A 22,155-nucleotide genomic window follows, 5' to 3' on the forward strand; every position below is an offset into this window, starting at 1 on the left:
TGATACCTTCAGCAAATGAGATTTGGAAGAGAAGATTACAATGCTGCTTTCTAACTTAACATGAGGGTAAACTATTAACAACAACAGCCAAGGATTTTCTGGTTTAATTTCCTTGAGCAAGGCTGAGGTGTCTAGTCATTATATTAGATGTGCTGAAAAGTGGTGAAATAGCCTTTGAGTGCATCCAGCAACAGAACAGTCTGCCTTTCTCAGAGAAGGAGGCTCACCAGTTACAGTTCATGATCTTTCCCTCCTCTCCCTTTTTCATAGGTGTCAAAGGCCAAGTTACTGATAAGAATGGGAATCCTATTCCCAACGCCATCGTGGAAGCCAAAGGAAGGCCACATGTCTGCCCCTACAGAACAAATGAACAAGGGGAGTACTTTCTTCTCCTTTTGCCTGGGACATATGTGATCAATGTGAGTATGCAGCCTTACTGAAGGATTGTTTCCAATTGCACTGAGTTCCTGAGCACAGTGACGCTGCAGCCTTAGAGGTCGCCGAGCTGAGCTGCTCAAGTCAGATAGGAGGCATAAAGACTCTTTAGCAGACTTTAAAAAAACTATGTATTTAAATATTAGTCAGCAGAAAGGGAGTTTTTTGATACAGTCCTCAGTGTCCAGAGATAAGCACTCCTTAGACCTTAGTAGAGCCAGCTGGGATGAGTCTGGAGCACGGCAACAGGAGCTTGAGGTGTTTGAAACAAACCACAGAGCTCTTGAGGGGCTGCAGCCTGGGATCCACAGCAGGGGCTGACACCACCACGGGTGACTGTCATTTCCTTGTGTCAAAATGGATTCTCTCTGAAGTCCAAAGAAAATCCCTGCCCTGTAGGCTCTGCCTGCTGCCAAAGGCTTATGCTTAAGCATCACTGCAGGATCCTGACTCTTGTAGAGCGAGTCTTATTGCAATAACATGAAATCCTTTATCCTTTTCCTATTCCATGTTCTCAAATGTATCTTTAGAACATTTTGCCCTGTATATTTGAAGTGTAAATATTGTTTCACAGTTAAACTCAATGTTTCAAACCAAGGAAGAACTCTTGTGTTTGCTCCTAGGCTACTGTACCAGGATTTAAATCCATGCTGAAGACAGTGGAAATACCTGACAACACTGGAAACTTCAGTGCTTTGAAACGGGATTTCTCTTTCCCAGAGGTCTCAGATAAGATCAGCTCAAGAGCTGCTTCGTGTCCCAAAACTCCCCTCTACCAAGAGCTCACACGGGCCTCAGCTGCAGTAAAACCAACCCTACATATCTTGGTTTTAATGACCATTATGCTTGCAATTTTCAAATAAAGTCAGGAATGACAAAGGCAAAATCTTCCTGCACAAATGTGGCTTTTCAGAGAAGGAATTGTATATGCATAAGAAAGTATGTTTTTATAAACCAAATTCTCGGATTCACAATCATGTTTACAGTATTTTGTAAAATACTGGTTTGACAATTGAATGTTTTACTTTACTTATAATAGACGTATTTTTAATTGTAACAGACTATCGTATTTTTCTATGTAAATATTTTACTCAAGAAATTTTATACACCCTATAGAGATAACTGTAGAATTTTGATGCAGAAAGTACAAATACATTTTGAAGATTTTTCCCAAAATCAAAAACATTGAGAATTGTACTGCAGTGTTTCATGCAAGCTCAGGTTCCTCACTGAGCCAACAGCTCAGGTGCCACACAACTGTAAGTCATCAGTTCAATACTAATTTCTCATAATAAAGCCACTGCTATAAATGAAGAATGGCATTCTTATATATGCTCTTTCTTACCTGGACAGATGAGACAGCTCAGGGCTCAAATGAGGTAAAGGCCAGTAACACAGACATGTTTTAAGACAAGAAGATGAAAATGAAATGTGAGTATTTACCAAAGGGCCATGCTGTGGAAACTGGATGATAATCTGCACCAACAGGGAAAAGGGAGGAATTTGTGGCTCTGAAAACAGTGTTCTCCTACAGCAGAGCTGCTGAAAGCAGTGTGGAAAGAGTCACTGACAGCTTCACACCATGTCCATTTTTAACTGAATTTGATGTGGCACAGAACCACATACACTTCAGAATTCTTTGAATAGTTTTAGCAATGGCTTTTCACTGTTTCAACAGCTCCACAGCTCTGCTACTCCACTGCTGGGACTGTTTAACACCCTTGCCAGGAGCTAGCAGGCACATCAGCAAGGCACCAGCCAGCTCCAGTCACAGAGGGTGCTTTCACTGTTCCCCTGGCTAGGCTGTACTGCAGGCAGGATTAGCAGATTCCTTTTGCCTGGCCGGTTGCAAGTCGTTTTCAGGGCCCTTTGAAGCTGCCCAATAAACAGAAAAATTGTCAAGAAAAGCCAGTTAGTACCATCTCCTGTGTTTACTTTAAAGCTTTATCTGCCAGTAATTTTCTTGAGCAATTTCAAAAGTAAATCAGCAAAGATTATCTTTGGAAACATCAATCTTTTCCTGTATACAGTAAATAAAAAATGCAGGAATTCAGTTAATCCTTTAATGCCTTTTAAAATCTTTCCTGAGGCATTGCTGCCTGTCACACCAAGCCCTACCAGCTGGGCTGTGGAGCTTGGGCATCAGCCACTTGTCTGCCAGACAGCCACATCCAGTGTGCAAATCCACTTCAGAACACGAAACAGCAATGCCAATAGCAATGAGGGCTGTGTGTGCAAGAGACTGGTTTTTGAATGTCTTCCTCATATCCATTTGCATTTTCTACCTTTTCTCACTCTCTGATCTGTTGTGGGCTGTTTACCACACAGAGAATTATCCACTAAATCCTGTCACTGCTCCTGCCACTTGTAGCAAGAAGAATGAGAGATTCCTCGAGTTAAAACCTACCAAACCGAAGAAATCTGACAGAAGTCAGCAGTCCAGCAGCTGAGTGGGGGCAGAAAGAGCCTGTGTGCTGGCTCACAAAATTAAGAATCTGTGTGAACAGAAAGTACCAGAACTTCTAACAATCAAGTAACTGACATGAAAGAAAAAGAGCACCATGGAGTATATAAACAAATCTTTATTTAAAGCTTTTAAATGGAACACAGTACTCAATTTTCATCAGAAAAGGAAAAACTGAAAACTGAAAGATAAATGCAACACACGTGAAACTCTCATAAATGGGTCTATACTGTGTGCATTTGGAGTGGACAGTTGCATTTTAATGGTTACTGACTGTGGTCATACGTGCACTGGGTAGCTGGAAAGTAATGCACCAGGTCAAGCTCTTGAAAGCATGTTGCATAGTTACTTAAATTCACTATGAACTATTCTATTCAACAGTCATCCCAGCTATGTGTAGTCAGACAACGAAGATTCTGGTTTTAGAAAAGCTATTGGTGTTTTAGATGTTGAGTAATCACCATCCTGACAGCCACTACTGTGGCTCAAAACCAAGAACTGTCCTTTAAAAGCAGGCTGTTAAGCTGAAACAGCCTCAACTCAAAAGGGGAGCCACCACCTTTTTTAAGTATCACTGACAAATTTCACATATATAACATAGCTATAGATTCACTAAAGAAGCATTCACTTGAAGCTTTCGGTGCATCTGTGCTAAAAAAAAAAAACAAAACAAAACAAACAAAAAAAACCAAAAAAACCCCAAAAAAAAACAACAAAACCCCCACACTTCAGCTAAAAGCAACAATTTTTCATGTTCAGTAAGTGCAATTCACTGTTAAAACCTTAAGGTGGGTTTTGTGCTTTGCTTGTGCAACCTTTAAAGAACAAGATGTGCCTTGGACTCCGGTGTGGAGCTGGAAAGGCAGGGCAGGGCAGGTAATGCCCTGAAAAGGAGAGGGCTGATGCTCCAGCAAGGCTGTGCTGCCCCTCCCTCACAATGCTGCCTGTCCACAAGTCCCATGAACTGTCCAGTACAATCCTCCCCACAGGGAAGCCCCAAAACAGCAAATGCCCCTTTTCAGGCCAAATGTTGCACAACAAAATGCTGTACCTTCTTGGGATAAGGGATAACTCCTGCCCCACCATGTGTGTGACAAATTAATATGCTGAATAAATTACCTGCTTTAAAATTATAAACTACCTAAAGTTATGCCCTAACACAACAGCAGCCTTAGATTAAGATGGGAAAGAAAAAAATCTTCACCCCTATTTTCATCCTATTTATTCAGTTTCATTAGGGTCTTAATAATTTTCTAATCTCCCTTTTGTAAGATACAATTTTTCCTCACTCTTTGTAAGAATGAGGAATTTTCTCTTCCTCATATTAGTCACAAAAGACAAAAAAATCTTCATACCCACAGACACTTCAGAGACAGTGACATTTGAACAAATGTACAGCAAACAGAACTCTGATAAAAAACACGTACCACACTCTTAGAAGGAATGTAAGCTTTTCACTAGTGAGCATTTTGAAGCATTTTTACCCTTTCTAAATACTCTGCTAAGGGGAGAGGCACAGGACAGCACAGCCTGCAATCCTCCTGGTGCGAGGCAAATTTCAATACTAACAAAATGTCAATACTAACAAATAGGTAAATAGTTAAAGACTTGTATTTAAACAACAAGTAGGTTTATTGTACTTTCTATAAAAGAATAAATGCAAGTTCTTGCACAATTTCTACGTAACTACTGTCTACCTGATGTGCAAGAAGGAAGAGACTAAGAAAATTACTGAAAATTACATACAGACGCATGCTGTGGGCATCTGGCCTTCCCTGCAACCTTCAAGGTCATGTGTCCAAAGGCAAAAGCCATTTCCACCTTTGCAAATTAACCTTAAAGCCTCTCATCACCATCTCCTAGATCATCCTGCATCTCCCAGACCATCACCCCAATGTTACCAGCACCCAGAAGCAGTCAGTCAGGTCCTTGCCTGTACTGAGGGATGCAAAAGCATTCCAAAGGAAAGCAAAACACCACCAAAATATTTTCACTATGCTGATGTTGGACCAGCACCATCTCTATTAAATAAATCTTGTTCAGGTTCAATACAGAAGTTGCTTTAAGGGAAGGAAAAAAGAAAACATAGCCATAAATCTTCCTGTGCCCTTCTCCATCTGAATATAATGTATTTCTCTGAATTTTAATGCTACATTTCTTAGAATATTCTTCTTGTGCCTGTGATTTACTAAATAAGCATATTTATATAACTACACATGTAGCAGTAGACAAATTCAATAAATTAGAGCTCAAAACATCAACTGTGAGCACAAGCATATTTACAAACAGCAATAAATTAAAGATTAAAATGTGTGCGATATTAAATAAGGATCTCTAGTTTTGTACCAAAACTTTACTGATTGTTGTGCCACTACCCAAGGCTAGGAACGTGTTTAAGGGCCGTGACAAGCAGGGTGCTCACTGCTCATGCCCACACGGAGCACGGGCAGGCCGGGAGGCAGGGGGAGGCACACCAAAGGCTCCGGCCACAGCCAGGAGTCCCCACGGGAGCCACCACGGGAGCCACTGTGACGCAGCCCCCAGGCACCAGGCCTGCACCTGCACTGGCCTGCCAGTGTCCCCAACAGGAACAGGCATCAATAACCAGCACTTCCACTTGGAAGGCGTGCACCCATACCAAACAGATTAAAGTTGCACTAGAAGTTACTAAGAGTAAAATTAAGCCATAAAATGTAACTCAAACCAAAATACTTGACACAGTGATTTGCAGATGCAGAAATTAAAATGCCCCATTTCCTCCCCATTTTAACAAGTGGAAGGTATTTCCAGGGCTATTCTCTGCAACAGAAGGCATGTGACTGGAAAATGAGAGAGCGATGGTACAATTTGTCCCAACAGGAACCAGATAAGGACAGCTTCTCCCTCAGCACTGCAGTTACACAGCCAGGGCAGCCACTGCAGGGAAGGCATCATGCTGAGAGAGGGGAAGACATGGGAGACAATGAAGTGGACAAAGCTTCATAACAAGGTGAAACTTTTTAGCTACAGGCCCCATGTTATCGATGCTTCTGCATATACACATCTACAGTTCTCTCACACCTGCAGGTGCAATGAAGAGCCTCTGCAAGCCTCACAGCACCTAAGTTTATCAAATCAAAAATTAAAAAAAAAAACATTAATAGGAAGTGCAAAGTAAGGCAAGTAGCCCTCCATTAGTATCCCTATTTGAAAAAATTAGCTATCTGCCCAAAGGTCTTTCTATCTGAGGATGAAGGATTATCAAATCCTATAAAGCCATGAAAGGTTTCTGCTGATCAAAAAACTTCCAATAACTTCCAGCTCTCTGATGTCCTTTTACAAACTGCAGGAGGCAAGAAACTTGCAAGTAAGAATTTGAATGAATACAACTGGGGTTTATGTTTTGTTTACTTAAAATGAACTATGTTAGAAGTTCGAGTACACCAGTATCTTTCACTGGCAATGAAAATAGCTCAAATGTATGAAAAAAATGTGAATGATCCCAATAAATCAGTCTTTACCTATAAAGCTACTACTTTTCAACCAAGTCACAACCAAGGATTTACTAAGTCTCTCCTGTATGTCTTTCTGTCCTTTTCCTGGGTACTTCCAGGCATTTGCAGCCCTGCAGTTAAGGAGAGCAGTAGGAGTCTCTGTGCCAGCACGCAGGCATTAGCCATTTTATACTGCTGGTGTTAGGGAAGCAGTTGAGCCTGGGCCTGTAAGATGGTAACACAGCACAATTCCTGCACTTGGACTAATCTCCACTCTTGGCACTCCCCTGACTATTTATCTGCCATTCCCTATTGGTCAGACAATCAGCAATCACATGTAAAAATAAATATGCTGAAAATACACAAGTCCTCTTGTAACACAGTTTTGCAAAGGAATAAGTATCACTCCTGGGGTACAGAAACTCCATGTGAAAGGCAGCTGAGCGATCTTTACCGAATCCTGGTTCCCACACTCACACTGCCTTGCCTGAAGCCCCCAGAACTGAGGCAGGCAGCAGACTCCCTGGGCACTGAACTGGTACATTCCCAAGTTTTTGACAAAATACAGTGAGGAGACAAGAGCTAAAAGCAATAAAGGACAGATCCAGCAAGACCAAATTTGATTTGGCCAAACACCTTGCAAAAGACTTTCAGAATTCTCGTGATACAGATAAGAACAGTGAGTTGGAAAGACTACTGCACTTAAAGAATGTGAACTGGAACTGCACAGCTTAATTGTTTCTGCAGATGAAGGTGAATTTTTTTCTATTTTTATTACAGTGAACGTAGCAATGCAGCTGAATGTATTCTGCCAAGTCAGAAACAAGTGCAGAAAAAGAAAACACCTGTCCCCTAACACTACCTGACATGACAGTTCATAGCATATCCTTCATTTATCTTGTCTGTCTGAGACTTGTTTCATGACGCTAAATTAATAATCAGCAGCAGCAGCACAGACTTCCACACCCACAAGTGTGAGCTTCCCAGGACATTTGAGAGAGAACTGTATGACTGAGCTTGGATCAATGACTTTTCAGGGGCCACACAGCCCTTAAGTCTACAATTCACACTATAAAAATAAAAGACACACAATACCCTCTTCTGTTTCCACAGTATTAATTATTTTTTACCACATCTTTCCCTACTTCCTGGTAAGATCTCCCACAGAATTTGGTTAGTTGAAAGAATTTAAGAAAAGATTCTATTTATTCATTTTATTGACTTATTCAGAGGGGTCTGATGGAGCCTTATGTCTTCACGTAGCAACAAGAATTGGAACCTGGATAATAACATATTTTCTTAAATGAGGAATTTGCAGAAATAAACACTTCAACATATCTCTCCTCCAACAATTATTAAATTTGGGTGTTTAATGCATGTATTTAATTCAATAAAACAAATGTTACTAACTTGCATGGAACATTAAAACACTTGGAGAGGCAGGTGGTTTAGACAACCTGGTTACTTCTACTGAGAGGGATTTAAAATCTCCAAGTTGACTTAAGAGTATTATGCAAACCTCTTAATAACTCCAGTGCAGTTATGTCGGCAATTATTTTTTACACACAACACCAAGAGACACAAAATACTCATCTTCCAATAAGCATACAAAAATAATTTCTTACTCTCTCAACCAGTTTATGAAGTTTCTTTTGCTGCTTTCCAGTCAACACGTGTCTAACTAAAATAAGTTAGTACAATCATCTGTATGGGCTGCCTGCACACTGGGCAGGGTTTGTTCCTCTTCTTGAGCTTTTTTGCACAGGTAAAACACGACATGAGGTGTCCTGTTTTGCCGTGTACTATGCAGCCATTTTTAGGTCTGCTCTGACATATGACACACGGCTCTATGCTGGTAACAGGCAGACTGGATTCCATGCTTTCCTCTTTGTCTTGCATTTCTCTCTTCTCAGGTTCCTTGAAGTACTCCTGACTGCTACAGAACACACTGCTTGATGTTGATGGCTGGGAATAACCTTCACTTTCCTGGGACTCAGAAAGCTGCACTGCTTTATCCTCATTCTCATCCACAGCTGGTTCTTTATCTTCAATCGTTTTTGTTTTCTTGCAGTCAGGAACATCAAAACCTTCTCCAGACTCTGCAGGAAAGGAGGCTTCTAATTTGCTCTTTTCCAATTTCTCACTCTTTTCATCTGGAAGCCAATCCTCACGAAGGGCCCAGCATCTGTGGCAGTGTCGTGGAAGCGGAGGATTCATTTCATTACATTCGGGACACTTCCAATAATCCTTTAGTGAATCAAAGGTTGGAACAGCTTAAGCTACTTGGAACACTTACAACTGAAGTATTCAGACATAAACAATTGAATACTGCCAAAATAATTATTATGTTGAGCTATCAACTTGTTTACAATTTTAAAATTCCATTCAGTGGTTTTGGCCCCATTTTACAATTCTAGATTAAAATGGTTAAAGGGACTCTGGCTTTCCTTCATTTTGCCGTAGGTTTGTGAATAGAACAATTCATTATTTCATACGCAAAACTGCAGAAACCAGGCCACAAAACTCTTCAGAGGCCCTCATGAAAAACTCGTTAAGAAGGTCATCATTTTTTCTCTTCCAGCATGCACTCCTGCAGCGGGAGCCATGGGAGACCGAGGGAGCCTTTCCCAGCGGCTGGCCGAGCTGCTGGTGCACAGAGCGGCCGCGCGAGGGCGCTCCCACACAGCCGCACACACCGGCCCGGGCGCAGACGGAGCGCAGCAGGGGCAGGGAAACAACACCAGGGCAACAACAAAGCCGGGCAGCAGCCCCTCCCAGGTCACTCCCTGGACTACAATGAAAATAAACCACTACTTCGTTAAAAATACATTTTGCTTTTAAGGACAGAGACCCTTCTTAGAAATAATGCACTCTGTAGGGGAAATAATAAAAAAAAAAAACCCCTAAACTTAACACAAGTCCCAAATAACATCAAAAGCTTGTAAGACCAATTTTAAATCCTAAAAGTAATGTACAGGTCTCTGTTTTCCACACATAAATACTGCTATGTTTTCAGAAGGTGGCCAGTTTAAGACACCAAGTCCCTCAGTCCTACAGACTATCACAGGACTGTAACACTTCACAGTTCCACAAAACAACTTTGTCAAATGTGAAAAGCAAATATAATTAAGGAGACAGCACACGCTAGAATTAAAATGCAGTGTTTTTTTCACAAACATCTCCATACTTTGCCTCAAGACTGTCAATTTCTTCCCACTCCTCAAGAACAGCCTCTCAGAATACAGCAAAGGCCTCTTGTACAGTTCTGTTCTGAAAAAAGGCTTGCCTTCACATCTCTGTGTTACAGATACCTTCATTCAAGCTGGACAATAAAACTAGGTATTCTGATTATAGGAAGAGTTTTTTTAAATGTACATGACTAAGATTTAATTTTTTTTCCATTTTGTGCAGAAAGATTTAGGCTCCAAATAATTTCCCTCCATTAAGTCAATGAAATGGTAAATTAGTGTGGGGTTGGGTTTTTTTAAATGGATTAGGAAGTTTATTGACCATTTAAAAAAAAAACCCCAAGATTCCATAATAATAATGTTCACATGTTCCTTAATAATCACAGTAATTAAAATATTGTATTGGAACCTTCAAACATAGAAAGTCAATTTAATTCTAAAAAAATCACCGGTAGCAACAGAACTCGTCTATACTTCTTGATCTATTCTATGTCACTTTACGCAATTTACGATGCTTCACCAGACAAATTTTTACTCACAGCTAGAGAAATCTCTGGATCTTCATCAAATGAATCAGCATCACTATCTTCATCCTGGTAAATAGTCAGCTGATAAACCTGGTTTAAATTCTTTTGGCATTTAATTAAAACGCAAATATTTTTAACCTGGTAAGATTTTCAGATAGTTAGCTACTGGAGAGTCTCCAGAGATGGGCTGTTACTAATGGATTAGAGGAGCGCTCATGTGAGGAAAGGCTGAAAGAGCTGGGAGTGTTCACCTGGAGAAGGCTCAGGGCAGGGGGTGCCTGATAAATGCGAGTAAATACCTGAAAGGATGGCACCAAGAACACAGAGCCACATTGTTTTCAGTGGTGTCCAGTGGCTGGACAAGGAGCAACCAGCACAAATTAAACACAGGAGGTTCCCTCTGAGTATCAGGAGACACCTTTCACTTGAGGATGAAGGAGCACTGGCATGGGTTGCCCTGAGCATCTATGAAGCCTCCATCCCATGAGATATTCAGGACACCTGGACACTGGACGTGGGCAATCAGCTCTGCCGGAGCCAGGGCGGGTGGGTACGACAAAGACAACCTCCAGAGGCCCCTTCGAACACCAGTCATTCTGCAATTCCCAAAACTACTGTCTGGAGCAGGGGCACATCTCAAGCCTTTCTTTCTCCAAATGACCATCCTCTCTCAGGGTGCAGCTCTGCATTGTGCTACAACTTGGTGTACATCAGTACAGTCAGTCCCACTTAGCCTCTCAGCTAACCCAGTCATGCAGGACCCTGGTGAATTCTGCCTCTGGCATTCACCCAATCTTGCCATGAGCTGATTAACAGAAAACTAACCCAGAAAGAAAACCCCACATACATTCTCACTTCATTCCCAACATTCTAGAAATCTCTTGAGAATTGCAGTAATCACAATTACTAATAATAAAGACTCCCAAAACTTTGGTTCAGCCATCTCTATAAAACATTTACATTCAGAGAGGCAAAAAACTTGGACATATCCCTTTGGAAAGAGCTACTCAGGTTTCCTTTGCTATCAAGTGTTGTCAAAGCTCAACATGTACTTCTAGAATCAAAAATGCAGAAAGACTATAGTACACATGCTGCCACAGACTTCAACAGCTGGTGGGAGAAGTTAAGCACCCAGACTTTCCTACCCAGCCCTTTTCAGAGCCTGCAGAAAGCCTCAGCACCGTTTCAGTCACTGGCTGGTGGGTTGTATAATGGTGACCCAATTGCACCAACAGCTAATTTGATTTAATGAACAGCTGGGTGCAGATTGTGACACCAGCACATGCAGTTCGAAAACATACCTGAAGAGTTCTCCTTGGAAACTTACAGAAATTTTTCATGTTGAAATTTCTTTTCCTTCTCATCCCCTCCCCCCAGGGTCAAACCAGGAAAGCAGATAGTACCTCATCATCTTCATCTGTGAGCTCCTGCCCTTCTTCATTATGGCTATAATCTTCTGAATAAATAGACTCAACTTCAAACTCGACACTGAACTGGTCTGATACAGAACCGTGGTCAAACCAATCTGAGTTTTCACTTAATGAACTAGCATCAAGATCCTGAAGAAAACAAAAAAAAAGAAAGCACACATTCAACCTCACCAGTCCATACACATAACATCACTGATGAAACAACTCTCAGAATAAAACTGCACTACTCAGTATAATTAGCTACGGAAGAAAAAGGACCACCTGCTGTGAGACACGGTAGTTTTTATGAGACAAACAAATTACAGGTGGGTAAAAATAAAGCTAGGTCTGGAAGCCTTTTGCTGTCTCTGTAATAAAAAATTGCACTCAGCCTACAGGCAGCTGAAAGCTGCAGTCATTATTTCAGAAAGTCCCTCCTAAGAAGTGAAAGAACAGATGCAAGAAGACGCTATCTTTTGGCTGCATGTCATTAAATTCTCTATTCTCATAAACTCTGTTTAATTTGAGACCATGGCTTAACAATTACAAAACAGGAAGACTGAAAATACAGTATTAGTTCTGTCAATTTAGAACACCGCATGTGACTAGGAATACTGTTAGTTCAGCTTTTCATGACTTAATTGAACCACAAATTTGCCCTGGTGTTTGCTAAAAACAGTACAAAACTTCCAAGTAGTGGCATGGCAAATTAACACAATGCACCATCAGCACCCATTCCACTGGGTATAGTCACCAAAGCTGTACCAGAACTAACACTTAATTCTGAATAATGGAATGTCTATTACTCTTTTTGTCTCTTAGCATTCTAAGAAATACTTCTTTTAAAACACAAAATACAGCTGACTTTTTTTCCATACTGTGCCAAGTAGCGAGGATCTTGGTTTTTAAATATTCAACATTAATATTTTAAAAAATTTCACTTCAGCTTTGCCAGCAGACCTATGAAAAATCCCACTCCACCCACACACCAACTTTTCTTTCAACCTCTTTTCTTTCCTCAGACACCACTGAGGGCACTGCTGTTTTTAATTAAGAACATGTGTTTTCAGATGCATGTTTGCACTTGTAGCATCTGCAGAATTTCTACCACAAACATATTTTACTTTTCTATTTTAACTTACAGGAATGGAAAGAGAATCTGTTGAATCACTGCTATTGCTTCTTTCACGGCACAGACCACTGACTACACACCATGAGAGACTTTCATCAAACGTCACCGAAATGTTCTCTGACTTGTGTCGCTTTCTTCTGTCACTGTGCAGATCATCTGAAGGACTTTTTTCTGGGCACAGTCAAGAATTTTTTTATTATTCAAAAACATCTATGCAATGTGCAGTTTTGAATTTTCTAAACAGAAGCTTAAAATACAATTTACTACACAGAAATCTAATAAAAGTAAAATATTACAGTACTTTTTAAATGGGGCAAAAAGGCCCCATTATTTAAAAGACACAATAACTCTTATTATCCATACAGTGTGAAACATTTCTGAAACCCATATTTCAGGTCTGGCTTTCCCCCCTTGTCCAGTCAGTACACTTATGAATGGCAGTCTCCACATGGAAAACAACCGCAAACTTGAAAGAATTTTTACTCCACACATGACATGTTAAACCCTTCCTAATTTTAAGAAATACAATTAAAATTTTACTTGTCCTCAGTCCCTCTACAGGCAACAGACAGAAAGACACTTTGAGAGGGCTTCTGAGTCCATCCCAGAATTTGTAGGGAGATAGAGCAATTAGCTCCCAGTTCACACGCATACAGAACACCTTGTGCTAAGCAAGGTAAGTTCAGGTTCGAGTTTCAGACACCTCAACACATTTATCAGTGAATAGTTGCACTATATGTAATTGTATTTACCCAACAAGATTTTTGTAACAAACTATTAGAACTTTCATCGCACCATAGCAAGAAAATCTTCAAGACATACTACACAAAAGCTGAACTCTGAAAGCATTGCTTTAAGCTCTGCTTACTAAGCATGCTTGGTTTGAAGGCAAAAAGACAATGCTTTGTAAATACATTGTGTTTTGGAACAATCACCTACAGCAGTGCAAGGACTATGGGTACAGCATTTTAGGGGTAGGTAAGTCAAAATTCAGCTCCATTGACTTCTAGAGCATTTGGTAAAAAACAATTTTATACAAAAATGTGTTGTAAATTCAGCATGTCACTGCAGCAGAGTGAAAACCTCCCAAGATGTCAACAACTTTTGGTTCAACAGGCCTCGGTACGAGCCTGCTGATCCTACTACAGGTGCCTTTTGCACCCACCCTCTGTTGCCCACCTTCTCCCTCGCCTGGCAAATCACACTGTGACAATCCACAAGTCTTCAAGTCTTGAATCTTTCATTGTTAAAAAAAAAAAATAAAAAAGGAGAACAAAACACTTGTACATACTTTGAGACTTCTCTTACTCTCCCTTGGTGCTTCTTGGCTCAGCCCCTTTCTTTTCTTTTTTCCGCCCTGAGAGCCCCACCAAACTTGGCGCCCCCAGGCCCAAAGGCTGCTCCTGTCCATCGTTGTCCTCATTTAGTTGTCATGGCTCCATGCCGTACTGATACTGTATCACCACAAGGTCTCTATACACTATTTAAGGGCTCCAAAGGAGCCACTACTATCCCAATTTAACAAGAATAGTGGTTTAAGGGGAAGATTTCCTATAAATTAGAAAAAAAGTGTATATAAAAACACTATATTAAAAGAACTTTTAAGGTTGTAACAAACTAATAAATGGATGCAAGGCAAGAGTTAATAATCAAACCTACAATAAGTAAGCACAACCCAGGACCTTATGTGTTCTGTGTCATGCCTAAATATTACAGGTTGTGATGTTTAACCAAGACTTTCCATCCTTTCATCAGTTTTAGTTACAACATTAAAATGTTCTTTTAATTTAGTGCAAACCGCTCAGCAACGCAGCACGGGTTTGGGACGGATTTAACGTAACAGTGGCCTATGAGGGACACAAAAAATACTACTTGAAAGCTGAGGAACTGAAAAATGCTCCAGAACAAGTGAAGAAAAGGAAGTTCTATGCAGTGACAGAAGCTTATCACTGCCCAGGTAAGAGCAAACACCAAGTCATGAGGCAAGACAGCAAGTGATGGAACAAACTAACGTAAGAAACTCCACAGAATAATATTTGCATAGAACTGTAGAGAACACTTGCATTGAGAAACTAAACCAGGTTTATGCTGACCAGATTGTTATTGCTACTTATCAGAAGAAACATTTTGTTTTGAAAATGTGTTTGTCAGTGATTATTGAATATCCACAGTAAAGACAAAGGGGAGGCAAATATGATGCTTAGATCACCAGATGTTTTAACAAGTGATTAATGAATGGTGAGGTACCTGAATATATCCAAAATCATCCTGTGTTACCAACACACCTTTGATGCCTCCCACCAATTGAAATCCAAAGAAAACTGGCTTTAGTAAACAAACAAAATTTCAAATTTTGTGGCTGTCTACAGAGGGAATTGAAATGAGTTTGATGGTATCAGTAGATTACAAACAAAAGTGCTCTCATCATGAAGATAATACAACTGGTAAGATCCTGCTGATGTCAAAGAGTTTAACAGAGCCGTGGAGTAAGCTATTCCATCATCTTACTAACAATTCTAGACATTCAAACTGTAACATGACACTGGAGCAATGCACGGAATTGTGTGTTTCTTTCACACTGAACATTTTGTTTTAGATAAGCAGAAAAACATGGGTAGTATTTGCCAGCAGCATCTTTCAAGTCAGCAAGGCAAGAGAATGTAGCTTTTCCCTCCAAGTGGCCATGCTACTGAAAGCTCTGCATCGTAAATCTGCAGATACCAGATTCACTGTGTGTCCTCCTCCTAGAAGATGTAGTTGGTCGGGAAGTCACGCTTGATGAAGTCTGGTTCTCTTCCAACTCTTGCCTAGACTCCTGATAACAGAAATACTGAGTAAGCCTGAGCATATGAATATGAGGTAAAATGCAAGAATCAACTTACTACATTAAATCATTGACACCATAATGCAAAACTGAACAGAATGTACAACTCAGAAAATTTATTCAAATAAAAATAGCACCTTAATAACATTTTCTTCTTCAAGCTGAGGTGTGGCATCATCCTCAGGCGTGTTGCCAAGGGTAGAGTCTGAAACCAAACCAAAATAAAACCCATTATACAATATAGCAGAAAAAGTAAATTTCAGGCTGAAAAAGTAAATTCTAATTAAAACTTAAAATCCAGACATTTTGCAACAATGGAAAAAACACACTGCTCCTTTGTCAGGTGTGTGCAGCACCTTTTCTGTAACATTACTGAAGTGGAAATGTGGGGAGAAAGAAGAAATGCCATCTGAAAGCAGCTCAGAATTCTGTTATACATGGCTTCAAAAGAAGTCTGTGGATAAACTGCGATTCTGCAGATACAAAAGAATATAGGCAGGAAATGTAATTACTTGCTCCTCTCCAAAGTTTTACTACTTATCTTATGGAACCCTGAGTTAAAAAGACATACAACAGAAGAAATATTAGCTGTTGTTAATGATATATGCTTACTAACAGACAGATCCTGAATTAACAAAGAGTCTTTCATGAAAAAAGAATTGGAAGATAAATTTAAATTTGCAAGCTTAACAATGGGGATGACAAAGAGAGCAAATTTCCCATCTTCAGCAGCTGAACACTTGCCTTTAGGAAAAATCAGAAACAAAGGGTGAGGGTGTCTTTATAGAGATTTAGAGACAAATTTACAAAATGGCTTCCATTGTTTAACTTCTGTTTCAAACCCTATATTAGGCAAAAATTACAGCGGTATTGAGCACTTTTTATACTGCAGGACTGTGTATAACAGCCCGGCATTCAAGGACTGGCTATCCACAGCATCACCACAAGGATACTTTTTAAAAGTATACAGCCCATTTAAACAGGGCTGAGTATAGCTCAGAATGACCAGTTCTAAATGTACTTCACATTCAGTTGTGAAAATTAAACCAGAACTTTAATACATAAAAAAGAACCTTTGCCCTAATTTTATTGCTGGCATAAGTTTAAGTAGCTTATTTTTCATATTAAAACTTTGTATGTTGTTGAGGGCTTTATCAACAACAAATACAAGCAAATGACTTAAGTTTGTAATTTAGTAGCCTTTTTGTTCAGCTCTGTGTTTTTTCTGGTTCTAGTCCAATAAAATTACCCAATTTTTTTCTTCTCCTCAAGAAACAAGTGTTTGCTTTGATTCACCATTTGTGATTGCCCTGATACAGTGAGCAAAGCCAAATAGCTAATAATGGAGAGCTCGCTGTTATCTGATCACTACCAGCAAGATTCATTATGTAAACTCTATTTTCCCTACTGCTGGTTCCCAAACAATTCATCCTCCTAAACTAGCTTACCTTGTTGATTGATTGCTATCAGATTTCTGGAAATCATTGAATATAGCCTCCTTAAATAGGGATAAAGAAAGAGACGATACAAGTTAGCTACATGTAACCATGAAAGAGAGCTTACCATCTTTGAAGATGCGAAGAGTTAAAAAGGGGACATATGCATGATGCTCTTCATTATTTCCCAACCAGACTCTCAGAAAAGAATCCCATTTTTTACCTGTGTTCTTTTACTGAAAAGCTTGTTACTCCAAATAAATCCCCCAGGAGATCATTTGCACAGTGTACAATATGCTGCTGTTTTTCATCATATAATTGCTTAGACATAATATATTGTCCAATATAGAATATTACCTGTGAAATAAATTAAATACAGATGTTAAATATCCAGGTTGTTTCTTAAAGTGTAAGAGACAAAGCATATTAAATATATTGAAATTTACTCTTCAAACTCTGCCTAAAACTCTCTTTGAGCTAACAGATTTTCATTTATCATTCCAGAAGAACACTACTATTCTACTGACCACCAGAAACTTGTTCAGATTTTTGAGAAACTAGCTAAATACCCAGCTACGAGTCAGCAGGAGAATAAACACTGACTGATCTCAATTTCTAGACAAGCTATAAAAAACACTGCCTCCCCCCCATTTACCTAACCCAAAACAATCTGTCTGTACTCACTGCAATCTACCTTTAGTGGTTAAAAGTTCTCACCTCCTTCATAGTAAAAGTGTCCTTTTCAGCACCAGCTAACTTTAACAATTTCAGCAATAGTGGCTTTGGTTTAACCTGTGTGGAAGGAGAAAAACAATATGCACTTACTATACACCAAAAAAAAAATTTATTTATACCAGCTGTCTTCCTCCTTCTGTATTAATCTGATATGCAAACATACCACTGCATTAAAACCTATCTTCATTCAAGTTTTTCACTTTGCAAAGTTCAAACTTAAAAGCAAATAATATGAACTAAACTTCATACTAAACTTCTCATACACTGTACACTTTAGCTCTAACCCCAGTCTTTCAATGTCCCCTGCTTTCAGCTGGGATAGTTAATTTTCTTCCTAGTAGCTGGTACAGTGCTGTGTTTTTGATTTAGAGGGAGAATGATGTTCACAACACACTGATGTTTTTGTTGTTGCTAAGTAGCTACACTAAATCAAGGACTTTTCAGTGTCCCACGCTCTGCCACGAGGGAACAACAAGCCATGGGGGAACATGGCCAGCACAGCTGACCTGAACTGGCCAAGGGCATATTCCGTATCACAGAATGCCAGGCTTAATGTTATGAACAGTGGAGTTGGCCAGGAGGTGCTGACTAATGCTTGGGGACGGGCTGGGCATCCATCAGCAGACGGTAAGCAATTGCACTGTGCAACATTTGTCTTCCTCAGATTTAACTAGTCTCCTTTTTCTTTACTATTACTCTTATACTTGACTTCAGTTATTAAACAAACAGATTTTGCCTCTTTTCGTGATGCCCCCATCCCACTGTGGAGGGAGCTAGGGGGCAGAAAACAAGGTGCTCTGTGCTACTTAAGCTGGCAGCTGGGGTTAAACCTCAACACATTGGTAAATACAAATTCCTTAACTGGAGCTACAGAATTTATTAGTTCCAAGTCCAGGGCTGAGTCCTGGGGAACTCAGTTTCACTCCTTTAACCATTACCATAACTCCCAAAGGGGAGGGATGATGGAAACAGACCTCCGTGACTGTTAGGTCCAGAGTGCAAGTCATAAAACACTGGTCCACCTCTTTCTTAGTCTCTTTCTGTGACAGTTTGTGAGGTTTTGGTTTTGCATTTGCCAGCTGGGCTGCTTTACCTCTGAAGGCTTTTCTTTGCTGGGACAAGCACACGCAGTCCCTTCCGTCACGCTTCACTCACTCCTACCTCTGCAATGGCCTCCCACCCAGTCACCGTGCCAGCAGTTTAACTGCAGTCAGTTTATGACAACTTCCAAGGCAGAGGAAGGAAAAGTTTAAACAAGAAAAATCACTTCCCTCATACATACAAACTGCACCATCCCACACAGCTGAGGCAGCACCAGTGCAGCAGATGAGAACAAGCTGCAGGGGCTGCCACAACAGCAAAGCCTGTGGAGCCACTGATGCTCCAGTGCAGTATATTCTAGAGTCATCTCTCTAATAACAGTGCAACCATTCTAAAACCAGGCTAATATTTAGCTATCCTGATATAATATATAAAATAAAATGTAAACAATAAACACAGAAAGTAAAAAAGGAAAAAAAAAAAAAACAAAACCAAAAGCAAAACAGGGAAGTGTGAATAAAATATCATGAGACAAGCAATAAATGTTTGAGGGAAGGGTGGAGATGGGGAACTAGCCTTCATTCCATTCCAAAGATCTGCTAAAACCAACATAAGTTTCAGTGAGTTAACAAGATATTAGTTGCAAGAATTACACATAACGAAAAAACTAAGCTCGTGCACAATGAGCTGTCCACTCACCCCCTCCTAAGAACTGAATTATTTAGAACATGTGGCATATATATTCGTTTCATAAAGGCAGCAAACAGTAACTTATTAAAGTACTACTGACAGCTAAGCATAGCAAGGCACGGTTTCAAAACCGAATCCACACCTAAGCCCACTTTTACTCCCCAGCCCTCTCCTCCTGACTCCTCCATGTTCTGCAGCCTTGCAGATCTGACAGCAGACAGTAATATCACAAGATGATGACAAAAAAAAGGAAGACAAATGAAAAAAATCAATTTTGAACAGTCTGCTGTTCTGCAATTTCACTTTTTTGAAGTTCTACTGTCAAATCCACACTTTTAAGCTTTACCCTTCTACACAAGATAATCCAGTTCAACTATCACTGTACATATGCAGTTTTGTAACTCGCATTTCAGGTGTAAAAGGCTTCAATCCTCAGGAAAACTAAGGACAAAAAAGCAGAATTGTCACTATCTTATGGAAAGCCTGGAAATGCAAAGCCATAAACACAAATGAAGACTCTTCTTACGAATTCCAATAGAGAAGAAAAACGAAAATCCCCAGACTATTTCACCAACAGTATGTTTTGGACGATGGAGATTTTCCAAAGCTCTTCACCTATAGGATCTGTTAACAATCATCACCCGAAATACTTACCACTATCAAATCAGATGATAGAATCCTTTTTATTAATAAAAAACAAAAAAAAAAAAAAAAAAAAAAGCAAAAAACATGCAATGTTTCCAGTAAACATTCTAGACCTATACCATCACCCTGTACGCTCGACTATGCTGAAGATCTGCTTTTACTACAGAACCAAAGAGAGAGACCACCATCACTGGCTGGACCTCCTGGCTTTTCTGCAGCCACCGCACCCCAAGCGCAGGGATTATTCTGAATTAGCCGCTAAAAACTGCAAAAAGCATGCAAAAAAACCACGCGTCCAACAGCTACTGACCAGCGCCTCTTGCTCCGAAGCGGTGACAGAGGAGGCATCCGTAAGGGAGGACATCTTGGTATTGCACATTTGCCTGCGGTGGAGGGGAGAACAACCTCAGAACGCGGCACGCAGCGACACAACCCGGGCGGGCGGCAGCCGCCACGCCGGCGGGGCCCACTCACCTCGGAGCCTGTCCAGCCCGCACGCTGGACTCCGGCAGCGTGTCTGTGCCGAGCCGGGCCGGGCCGGGCCTTATATAGCGCTGCCAAGAGGAGGCAAGTCAGGGCTTAGCTCCCGCGCCGGCCCGGCCCGGCCCGACATGCCCGAGCATGACCCGCAGCGCCGCCGCCGAGTCACCGCGGGGGGGGGGGGGGGGGGGCGGGCGCGACGGGCCCGGCGCTGACTCACGGCGGCCGCCAACGCGGGGGGGTCCGGCGGCGTTGGGAGACGGCGCCGTGGGAGAACAGCGGCGTTCCCGCGCCCCGCACCCACCCGCGCGGCGCGGCCTGGCCTGGCCCCGCTCCCCCGGCGGGAGCCCCTCCCCCAGCACCGAGGGCGGCCCGAGCGACCAGCGAGACCCCCGGCGCCCCCTCGGCCCCCGAGCGAGCCGCGATCGATCCCCACGCACCGGCAGCCACGCCCGGTCCGCTGCCCGGCCCGCGGCGGGCGGAGCGCCGGGACCGCCGGGCCCTGGCCGGACCCTCTACCGCGGCCCCGCCGCGCCGCGCGCGCCGCCCGCCGCCATGTTGGTGCCCGCAGCGCCCCCTGGGCCGCGAGCGGCGGGAAGCGGCCCCGGGGGAAAGGAGGAAAGGCGGAAAGGCGGAAAGGCGGAAAGGGTGCCCCCTCCCGCCGCGCCCGGCCCCGCACGGTAGGGCCCCGACACGGCAGGGCCGCCACACGGCAGGGCATGGGCTGCTGGGCCCCCACACGGCAGGGCCGCCCGCCCCATCCCGAGCGACGCCGCTGAGTACCAGTTCCACTTCCAGCGGTCGCTCAGGCCTCCTAAATTGGCTTTTTTTTCCAGAGGTATTTTAAGAGATGGAACTAGGAGAAAACTCTGCACCCAAAGATAATTGGACGTTGTCGTCCTATGTTCTTGTCATCTCACATTCCACAATTTTCTGAATATTTTAAATGTAGGGCGTTTAGAAGTATGTTACTTTCTCTTTACTCGTTGCTACGCTTCAACTCGAACTGTTTAGTTTTTAGTCCGACTGTCTTTTCTAATTCTCAGGTTTTTTTCTTTGCTCATGACATTTTGAAATTATTTTTGACTAATGAAAAGCTTTGTCAGAGAACATGAGTGCTGCAGACAGTGTTTAAAGATAGGCTAGAGCAGAGGGAGTGTAATGCTACTTTTCCATGACAACAAACTTGTCCAAACAAGCAGTGGATAACTGCCTGGACTTGTCTGTTGGTCAAATACAGCTCCTCTGCAACCATGGCACCTTGTAAAAATTCCAGCAACGGTTTAAATCTAGATATTTGTGTGGCGATGGATTTTTAAGATTACCTTGTTATCTCTCTAGAGCGTAAAGCTCAAGGTCTAGTGAGGGACAACCGAGAAGCTGCCAGAATTTTGCAAAGCCTGCTTTTAGTGCTGGGATTTCAAGGCAAACAGAAATCTCTTTCTAGTGGAGTCAAGAATGTCCTGCAGCAGGCAAAGTCAGATATCTGCTCTTTTCCACCCAGCACACCAGTTCCTGAGATCCTTAGCTAGCTAATTTGATTCTTAGGAGAAAACTCCATCTACACAAAAATGCAACAGGATGGAAGTGAATGGCTACTAAACAGCTCAGCTACTGATGCTCAATCTTGTCCTCTTGCAGACTACACAAAAACTATTTCATTCCATTGTAAAATG

The 22,155-nt window shown here is 41.6% G+C and overlaps 2 protein-coding genes across 6 annotated transcripts in view; one reads left to right on the forward strand and one right to left on the reverse strand.

Annotated features, from left to right (window-relative positions):
- The window catches only part of CPM (carboxypeptidase M), a 28,250-nt gene extending 26,501 nt beyond the window's left edge, over positions 1–1,749 (forward strand). For all 3 annotated transcript variants that reach the window (XM_041411281.1, XM_041411284.1, XM_041411283.1), the window contains 2 exons: positions 271–419; positions 1,059–1,749. In XM_041411281.1, coding sequence (XP_041267215.1) covers positions 271–419; positions 1,059–1,298 — 389 coding nt within the window. In that variant the 3' untranslated portion in view covers positions 1,299–1,749. The remainder of the gene's footprint in view (positions 1–270; positions 420–1,058) is intronic.
- Positions 1,750–2,999: 1,250 nt separating this feature from the next.
- On the reverse strand, positions 3,000–21,056 carry MDM2 (MDM2 proto-oncogene). 3 transcript variants are annotated; one of them, XM_041411186.1, is made up of 12 exons: positions 20,920–21,056; positions 20,474–20,553; positions 20,310–20,382; positions 17,606–17,680; positions 17,112–17,245; positions 16,901–16,950; positions 15,590–15,657; positions 15,350–15,443; positions 12,639–12,799; positions 11,491–11,646; positions 10,100–10,177; positions 3,000–8,619 (listed from the first exon to the last, which is right to left on the reverse strand). In XM_041411186.1, the coding sequence occupies exons 3-12, from the start codon at positions 20,376–20,378 to the stop codon at positions 8,050–8,052; spliced, it is 1,455 nt and encodes a 484-aa protein (XP_041267120.1). In that variant the 5' UTR covers positions 20,379–20,382; positions 20,474–20,553; positions 20,920–21,056; the 3' UTR covers positions 3,000–8,049. The 3 variants fall into 3 exon arrangements, with proteins under 3 accessions (XP_041267120.1, XP_041267118.1, XP_041267119.1); XM_041411184.1 differs by lacking the exon at positions 20,474–20,553; XM_041411185.1 differs by lacking the exon at positions 20,920–21,056 and having other exon boundaries at positions 20,474–20,876.
- Between the last annotated feature and the right edge of the window lie 1,099 nt (positions 21,057–22,155).

This window comes from Onychostruthus taczanowskii, unplaced genomic scaffold (assembly GCF_017590055.1).
Source record: "Onychostruthus taczanowskii isolate IOZ18803 unplaced genomic scaffold, ASM1759005v1 scaffold35, whole genome shotgun sequence".
In the NCBI taxonomy this organism is placed as follows: domain Eukaryota; kingdom Metazoa; phylum Chordata; class Aves; order Passeriformes; family Passeridae; genus Onychostruthus; species Onychostruthus taczanowskii.